We start from the raw sequence: 9,506 nt of genomic DNA on the forward strand, positions 1-9,506 counted from the left end.
GATGGTTTAAGAGAACTGCATAAAGTGGATTCGACACATCAGCAGACATTGATAAGAGTACATAATGGCTTGCTTTGTGTGTGGCTCAACAAGGGTGTGTGCTGACAGCTTGCGCAAAACCATAGTATCTCCTTTAACTGCAAATTATATAAAGACTTTCTTTCCTTTCCACTCTGTCATCTCCTTTAGGATGACAATGTTTTAGGAGTGAGTCCATTTAAGATGGCTTATTGAGATGCATTGATCAAGTGAAAGAGCTGTGGTGAGCCACATTAGTGCAACTCCAGCTTTTTTATTCAATGAAATATGTCCATTTAAAGAAACCATGCACTTTGACTTTTCATCTGATGTCACATTTGGAAATAGTAATGATAATCAAAGTGTATTGAGGCAGTGGTGCATTTGAGATGTGAAGCAAGTTTATTTTCTGAGATATGGACTTACATCAGGTTGAATAGCCATCGTTTCTGTTGCAGTAAGGGGCAAAACTAGCAATACTGTGGCTCAATAAGTGGAGTAATAAATAATTATGTTCTTGTATTACTATTGCAGTGACACTTTACTTCAAGTCCTCATATTTAGCATTTATAAACAATATATAGCCGAATGATGAATGGTTTATAACACACTATAATATAGTTTTAAGCAGATATAAGTGTGTATTAATGTATTTGTCAACAAATATAACTCCTTTGAGCACCCATAACTTTATCTTGGTATGTAAACAGAAAATTAATGACAAAGTCAAACAGCGAACAAAAGACATTTGAGTTGCATTTCAGCATCACTCCTGTCCCTCCTTAAGATACAACTTTGAAATTTTCCCAGATATGATAGTTTGGTGAGCTATTAGGTTAATGATATTTAACATAAGTGAGCTTCCTAGTTCTATACAATTAATTAAAAATGTCTACATTTGGAGGAGTAATAAAACAAAGTAGTCTTATTTAATGCTGAAACAGTCAGTTCACAAGGAGGCAGTGTTGTCTTTTTTGTTGATTTAATTCATGCTCAATAAGCAAAGCGCACAGAAAAACTGAGAGAACATGCAGAGAAAGCAAAAGTTTGTTTAGTACAAAACAAAGTAAAATGATTCTGTTTTCATTTAATCTAGTCTAAAAGAAGATGCACAGAGCATTAATGTATTTCTTACATGCAACATTGTATTTAAGAGACAGGACATACTATGTTTAAATATCGATAGATATGACGTCTCTAAAACAGCATTGAGTGTACACTTAAATGTCTGGATTTAACTGTAGCAATACCTGGAATTTGCCTGGAATATCCTACATTTCATTGACAAAACATTTTTGTAGCCTCTGTAGTAGAAAAACCGCTGTGCCTTAAAAAAGCCAAAACATGTCACATAAACTGACCAAATCATATTTATCTTTTTTCAGAGTTTTGGTTCAACTTGCCTAAAGAAAATTTCATTGATTTAGAAACAGATATGATTTAGAAACATTGAAGTAAAGTATATTTTGAATTTTTAAATCTGTGCAAAGCATATTTGGCAGTGTCATTGCTATGCAGCCAGTGATAACAGCAACTTAAATATCAATTTTGAAATTCTCCAGTGTTATACAATTTAAATGAAGTAGTCTATTGTAAATTCAAATTGGATTTGGTCAATTGAATGTAACATGTATTAGAGCTTTCCATTATGTTTCATGGCTGAATCGATCCAGTGTCTATAGTGAGGAATCTTGGCATAATGGTACATTTTTGGGCCACCTCCATGTGGACTGAAGGCGGAGGACACCACCCCGTATGCCTTTCCATCTTCGCAGACCAGTGGACCACCAGAGTCTCCCTGGAAGTACATATACAGGATGCAGTGATTCCTCAACACCAGTGAATCAAGTATCTTTGTTGACCAACGTTTGTTTGTCCATGTTATGTTATAAATGTTATAAATGTACGTACCACACCCGGTCCAATGTCTCCCTGAGAGCAGTATGAGTTTTCGGTAACACACTGCTTTTCATCACTTAGTGTTACATTGGCTTCCATGAGACTATGAGACATATGTCCTTTGTTGATGCCTGTTGTGCCCCAGCCGGAGACTATACATGATTTTGGCAGAGAGCTGTCACCTTGACCTGCGAGACCAATGGGTTTCACAGTGTTGCTGAAATGTGCCTTGGAGCTCAACTTGTGGAACAGGGAGAAATAAAAACAAAAAACAAAACAAGTATGAAGGTAAAATATCAATTCAGATTTCTCCAATACTTACATTTATCTGTTACTAACACATTATCTGATTATTTATTGTTCAGGGATGTGCATGCATTATTTAAGTTCTCTTTTTGATAAATGTATTCAATAGAGCATTTGCAAATAATCATAAACAAAAATTTAAAATTCCTGAAATAAACAAAAATAAAATTTTTGCTATTAATTGCAATAATTAAGTCATTAATCTATGTTTTACCTTGAGTAACATTATGTCATTTGTGAAGTCAGTTGGATTGTAGTCCTCATGTGGAAATGCTTTGTCCACAGGTATCTTCTGTATGCCATTAGTTTGTTGTTCGTAAATGTGAACTCCTAGTAAGACTGTGTAGGACCTGAAATGACATGAAATTAAATGCAAAACATGATCTAAGAATAAACTAGTTTTTTTCTGTGTAGGCTTTGCATTCACAATATGAAAATATTAAGAGACTTAAATTTATGTTGTATTCACAAAGCCATCACAGAGCATATTTGTTACATAGATATCATGTATTGCTGCAATCTTAATACATGTGGGGACAAATAAAAGAGTCTTGGTTTTTATTCTATCAGGGGATCCAGAATTCCTAGAATCATCCGTGTCAGTAGGTAAACATAAAGTTTGTTCAACTTACTTGGCTTGACAGTGGGCTGCAGTCATCACAAAATCCTCATTTAGAAGAAAGCCACCACAGTGTTTTGTTTTACCACTTGGCGTCTTCCCCTCCAAAAGCACCATGTAGGGCCTGCTATGTGCCACAGCCTCATGACCTCCAATAATTTTCCCTGTATGAACTAGGAGAGGAAAATAAATAAATGAATATAAACATATATATACATGTTACTATAATGCTATTATAATACCCTGTATGTACATTATAAACTATGCTTAACTTACCTTGATCATCAAGAGTCAGCGCAAGTATCAGTATAACAAGTTTACACTGGATATTCATGGTGAGATCACAGTCCACTTGAGCTACTGAAGAGCAATGGCACACATCACCGACAATTTCAGTCTTTAAATGCTCTGCTGTATTAGAGAAAGAAGGAAGCGTTTGTGTAGTGTGCATATGCAAACAATGTGGTTTTGAGGAGGAGGCCCTTATCACAAAGGTTAGATTTTCAAGGAACAAGTCAAAAGTCTTTATTCAGTGTTTGATAAATTACATATGCTGTGTGTGGTTTATTGATGACTCTGATGTGACACACACAGCCTTGCAGATTTACTGAAGATCTATTAGCATTTCATGCTCAGTGCCATGGCTCTCTTAGAGATCACACAGCCCCAAAGGAAACATTATTCTAATGTTATCATGTCATAAGACAGTGCGTAAACAAGCAGTGGTTTGAAAGTGGTGTTCGTGAAACTTATAGTAACATGAAATTAGACCTTTTAGCTGCCAAAAAAAAAAAAAAAAAACTCATAAGAGATCAATTGACACACTCCATTTTTATTACTGTATTTACATTATTGTACATTACGGTAAAGTAATATTTTTATCAGTCTTTAAGGTTTTGAAATAAAATGATTCCCCACCAAATCCTGAAGCCTGAATTGTGAGACAGGCAACAGTTAGTAAGTAAAATTTCTGTAGTCTTTTACTGTGCCAACCACTGTTAGACCTTTTTCCTGAACATAAGCCACTGGCGTCCTCTTCATGCCCTTGTTCCTTTACAGTAATAAAATCAGTTGTGATGAGGGAAGGATTTGTTTCTATTTTGTCTGTTTTTTCTGTTTTGTTTTTTCTTTTTTTCTGAACTATTGTTATATTGCCTATTCATTCATGTGTTTTCAAGTTTGTACTGATGATTTAAAGTATGGATGTAAAGACAGCATTATTTGAGTATTGCAGGGTAGAACTACTTAGCCTTAGCATTATAATACAGTATTCTAAATAAAATTGTTATCTATGTTATTACCCTTGTTGTAATTAATGAAATCTTATTCATTCTAACATAACCCTTGGATGGTTTGAGTGCTTATATAGAAAAATATACACGGACAAGCAACACAGTGCTTAGATTTATGCTATAATGTTTGTATTTTCAAACAGTATGCTTTGCTTTTAAAAGAGAAAGTATTTGAGTATGAGGAATAACCAACAGGTTTTTGCAAAGGAAACACAAATGCAAGTTTGGCTGGAGTTGCTAGAGTGTAGACCATGGATGTATTAAAGGGAAACTTTGCTGATTTTCAACCAGCACTGTATCGTTACAGTATGGGTAGTATATGGAAATGAATAATGTTTAACCTCCTTCCATGTTGCCTGCACCCAGAGTTCCCCTCTCAAAGGTGGTTCTCCCAAAACACTCCATCTAGCAAAAAAAAAAAAAAAAGCAGACACTAAAACATCATTCTACTAAAGACTTTAAAATATCATCATATTTGGAAGAAAACTAGTTTCATGATACAAGGCTGAATATCGCGCTGTGGAATCAGAAACAACAGAGTGTGGAGGAGGAAGCAACCACAGGAACGACGTTATAGCTGCAGCCTGACGTCAGCTGCTGAGTTTCTCTGTGATAACACTAACACTGTCACAAACAAAGAAATAGCTTTACAATATAATGTCAGAACAGAGATACGGTGCTAATAATGCAACTTATGAAGACGAATATAATGCAGCTACACTATGTCTTTGTAATAGTGCTGCACAGTAGACTTTGCACATTTGTCAGAAATATTCACATAAAGCACAAAATTTTTTACAGTACTTTGTCACCATTAATAAACACAATGGGTTCCCTTTAAAAAGCAGTCACTGGTAACTTTGTCTCAGTGCTTTCATTGTGAAATTAACCTAAAATGCCGTTGCAGATGACTTGTGACCACCAATTAATGTTCACAAGTCTGGATGCTAGATGGCCTGGCTCGGTCGTCACCGGGTCATCGGTTTGAGCAAGTTATGGCAAATATACACAGTTAATTCTATTGCTTGTTTAACTGTGACACTGATCAAGTAATTTCCTCTCCTTTTATTAACACAACATTTTAAAGGACTTCTACTGGGGGACAGAGGATACGCATGTACACGATACTTGATGACCCCTTATCCTGACCCACAGACACCACTACAAAGGTGTTTTAATGTGGCTCTCTGTAAATGCAGGGTCAACATAGAGTTGACTGTCAGGGTCATCAAGTCCCGTTTCAACTGCCTCCGTGGCCTGAGGGTCTCTCCCAAGCAGGCTTGCCAAATAACATCAGCATGTGTGGTGTTCCACAACATTGCCACTATAAGGAAAGAGAGAGCCATTAATGGCACCCGTCGTTGTGGACCCCATCGCCCTCGATCACTCCACTGGTACAGCCATCAGACAGGCCATCACTGAACAATGTAACAACAACAAAAACAACAAAAAAGAATAAACCAATCACTTGTTTATTCATTAAAATGTCTGCCTTTGCTGGGAAAAGAAAAAAAGTCAAAGCATACAATGTCAATCGTGCTTAAACAAAAACATTTTCAGGTACCATCCACTGCAATACTGCCTTCTCATACTCCAGTTGCTCAATTTCTAGTTTGAGCTTTTTAATCTCCAACACTTTTTTAATGTCCAGCTCCAGGTTCCGTTTATAGAGGGACTTCACATTGTCTGCTTGAACCTGTAAAAATAGTTTTAGTTGATAGGACACTGAGGTGTTCATCAAGCAACAGAGATGACTGGGATAGACTTTTCAGTCATGTTGATGTTGTACTGGGTTCATGATTCACTTAGCGTGGTGCATTCTTGGTAAGGCTCACTTTATAAGATGGACGCAGGACTACTAGAAATTAAAAAAGCCTTACCATTTGCATTGTTGAGGGCCTAGAGGTGGAGGCCACAGGCTGAGGGGAGTGTTGCGCACCTGAAGCAGTTAAGCCTATGTGCAGACTACCACAAGCCTTTCATTGATACATCAGGCATACTTGGGTCCACAATTTCACCATATGATGAAGATAAATTTACTCCCAAAGCCATCCCTGACTACACAGACAGTGGTTCCTAATCATTGATCTCCACCTGAATGATGGTTTAAGAGAACTGCATAAAGTGGATTCGACACATCAGCAGACATTGATAAGAGTACATAATGGCTTGCTTTGTGTGTGGCTCAACAAGGGTGTGTGCTGACAGCTTGCGCAAAACCATAGTATCTCCTTTAACTGCAAATTAGATAAAGACTTTCTTTCCTTTCCGCTCTGTCATCTCCTTTAGGATGACAATGTTTTAGGAGCGAGTCCATTTAAGATGGCTTATTGAGATGCATTGATCAAGTGAAAGAGCTGCGGTGAGCCACATTAGTGCAACTCCAGCTTTTTTATTCAATGAAATATGTCCATTTAAAGAAACCATGCACTTTGACTTTTCATCTGATGTCACATTTTGAAATAGTAATGATAATCAAAGTGTATTGAGGCAGTGGTGCATTTGAGATGTGAAGCAGGTTTATTTTTAACATAAGTGAGCTTCCTAGTTGTATACAATTAATTAAAAATGTCTACATTTGGAGGAGTAATAAAACAAAGTAGTCTTATTTAATGCCGAAACAGTCAGTTCACAAGGAGGCAGTGTTGTCTTTTTTGTTGATTTAATGCTCAATAAGCAAAGTGCACAGAAAAACTGAGAGAACATGCAGAGAAAGCAAAAGTTTGTTTAGTACAAAACAAACAAAAATGAGTCTGTTTTCATTTAATCTAGTCTAAAAGAAGATGCACAGAGCATTAATGTATTTCTTACATGCAACATTGTATTTAAGAGACAGGACATACTATGTTTAAATATCAATAGATATGACGTCTCTAAAACAGCATTGAGTGTACACTTAAATGTCTGGTTTTAACTGTAGCAATACCTGGAATTTGCCTGGAATATCCTACATTTCATTGACAAAACATTTTTGTAGCCTCTGTAGCAGAAAAACCGCTGTGCCTTAAAAAAGCCAAAACATGTCACATAAACTGACCAAATCATTTTTTTTTTTTTCAGAGTTTTGGTTCAATTTGCCTAAAGAAAATTTCATTGATTTAGAAACAGATATGATTTAGAAACATTGAAGTAAAGTATATTTTGAATTTTTAAATCTGTGCAAAGCATATTTAGCAGTGTCATTGCTATGCAGCCAGTGATAACAGCAACTTAAATATCAATTTTGAAATTCTCCAGTGTTATACAATTTAAATGAAGTAGTCTATTGTAAATTCAAATTGGATTTGGTCAATTGAATGTAACATGTATTAGAGCTTTCCATTATATTTCATGAATGAATCGATCCAGTATCTATAGTCAGGAATCTTGGCATAATTGTACATTTTTGGGCCACCTCCATGTGGACTGAAGGCGGAGGACACCACCCCGTATGCCTTTCCATCTTCACAGACCAGTGGACCACCAGAGTCTCCCTGGAAGTACATATACAGGATGCAGTGATTCCTCAACACCAGTGAATTAAGTATCATTGTTGACCAACGTTTGTTTGTCCATGTTATGTTATAAATGTTATAAATGTACGTACCACACCCGGTCCAATGTCTCCCTGAGAGCAGTATGAGTTTTCTACAACACACTGCTTTTCATCACTTAGTGTTACATTGGCTTCCATGAGTCTATGAGACATATATCCTTTGTTGCTGCTTGTTGTGCCCCAGCCGGAGACTATACATGATTTTGGCAGAGAGCCGTCACCTTGACCTGCGAGACCAATGGGTTTCACAGTTTTGCTGAAATGTGCCTTGGAGCTCAACTTGTGGAACAGGGAGAAATAAAAACAAAAAACAAAACAAGTATGAAGGTAAAATATCAATTCAGATTTCTCCAATACTTACATTTATCTGTTACTAACACATTATCTGATTATTTATTGTTCAGGGATGTGCATGCATTATTTAAGTTCTCTTTTTGATAAATGCATTCAATAGAGCATTTGCAAATAATCACAAACAAAAATTTAAAATTCCAAAAATAAACAAAAATAAAATTTTTGCTATTAATTGCAATAATTTTAAAGTCATTAATCTATGTTTTACCTTGAGTAACATTATGTCATTTGTCAAGTCAGTTGCATTGTAGTCCTTATGTGGAAATGTTTGGTCCACAGGTATCTCCTGTATGCCATTAGTTTTTTCTCTGTAAATGTGAACTCCTAGTAAGACTGTGTAGGACCTGAAATGACATGAAATTAAATGCAAAACATGATCTAAGAATAAACTAGTTTTTTTTCTGTGTAGGCTTTGCATTCACAATATGAAAATATTAAGAGACTTAAATTTATGTTGTATTCACAAAGCCATCACAGAGCATATTTGTTACATAGATATCATGTATTGCTGCAATCTTAATACATGTGGGGACAAATAAGAGAGTCTTGGTTTTTATTCTATCAGGGGATCCAGAATTCCTAGAATCATCTGTGTCAGTAGGTAAACATAAAGTTTGTTCAACTTACTTGGCTTGACAGTGGGCTGCAGTCATCACAAAATCCTCATTCAGAAGAAAGCCACCACAGTGTTTTGTTTGATCACGTGGCGTCTTCATCTCCAAAAGCGCCATGTAGGGCCTGCTATGTGGCACAGCCTCATGACCTCCAATAATTTTCCCTGTATGAACTAGGAGAGGAAAATAAATAAATTAATATAAACATATATATACATGTTACTATAATGCTACTATAATACCCTGTATGTACATTATAAACTATGCTTAACTTACCTTGATCATCAAGAGTCAGCGCAAGTATCAGTATAACAAGTTTACACTGGATATTCATGGTGAGATCACAGTCCACTTGAGCTACTGAAGATCAATGGCACACATCACCGACAATTTCAGTCTTTAAATGCTCTGCTGTATTAGAGATAGAAGGAAGCGTTTGTGGAATGTGCATATGCAAACAATGTGGTTTTGACCCACATTCATAAGGAGGGTGCCTCTGTCACCTACAGAGCATGACAAAAGATTTTGACATTTTCATGTCTGATTACATACTGCCTGAGTATATTTGCTGAGTATATTTGTTATTGTATTTAGATATTTTGATATTTCAAGTCAAGATTTTTGATAGGTAAACAATGCTTTAAATTTAACACTTTTTTTTATCACAAATATCTGGCCTGGATTTTAATTTGCTGAAATTTACATCACATTAAAAGTCACTTCTTAAGTATGTACATGACTGCAGGGTAATGGCACACGCTTCAGCATAAATCAGATCAGTGTAGTAAACTGTGTTATACCTGGTCACAATTTAGGTACTGATTCCTCTGTGGTAACATGCACCGCTTTGAAGACCTCTAGGAGCATTT

The 9,506-nt window shown here is 36.0% G+C and overlaps 2 protein-coding genes across 3 annotated transcripts in view; both read right to left on the bottom strand.

Annotated features, from left to right (window-relative positions):
- LOC137187994 (granzyme G-like) overlaps positions 1-3,616 on the bottom strand; it is a 35,146-nt gene extending 31,530 nt beyond the window's left edge. Inside the window, exons 1-5 of one of the 2 annotated variants that reach the window (XM_067597317.1) lie at positions 3,119-3,278; positions 2,856-3,015; positions 2,438-2,573; positions 1,930-2,157; positions 984-1,816 (exon numbers count right to left, since the gene is read on the bottom strand). In XM_067597317.1, coding sequence (XP_067453418.1) covers positions 1,652-1,816; positions 1,930-2,157; positions 2,438-2,573; positions 2,856-3,015; positions 3,119-3,176 — 747 coding nt within the window. In that variant the 5' untranslated portion in view covers positions 3,177-3,278 and the 3' untranslated portion in view covers positions 984-1,651. Of the gene's footprint in view, positions 1-983; positions 1,817-1,929; positions 2,158-2,437; positions 2,574-2,855; positions 3,016-3,118 lie in introns of those variants that run through there. The other variant, XM_067597318.1, reaches the window with a different exon arrangement.
- A 3,163-nt stretch (positions 3,617-6,779) lies between these two features.
- On the bottom strand, positions 6,780-9,065 carry LOC137187996 (granzyme B(G,H)-like). Its single transcript, XM_067597322.1, has 5 exons — positions 8,914-9,065; positions 8,651-8,810; positions 8,232-8,367; positions 7,721-7,948; positions 6,780-7,607 (listed from the first exon to the last, which is right to left on the bottom strand). Exons 1-5 carry the CDS (start codon positions 8,969-8,971, stop codon positions 7,443-7,445), a joined length of 747 nt encoding a protein of 248 aa, XP_067453423.1. The 5' UTR covers positions 8,972-9,065; the 3' UTR covers positions 6,780-7,442.
- Positions 9,066-9,506: the final 441 nt, after the last annotated feature.

Source organism: Thunnus thynnus, chromosome 8 (assembly GCF_963924715.1).
Source record: "Thunnus thynnus chromosome 8, fThuThy2.1, whole genome shotgun sequence".
Classification (NCBI taxonomy): domain Eukaryota; kingdom Metazoa; phylum Chordata; class Actinopteri; order Scombriformes; family Scombridae; genus Thunnus; species Thunnus thynnus.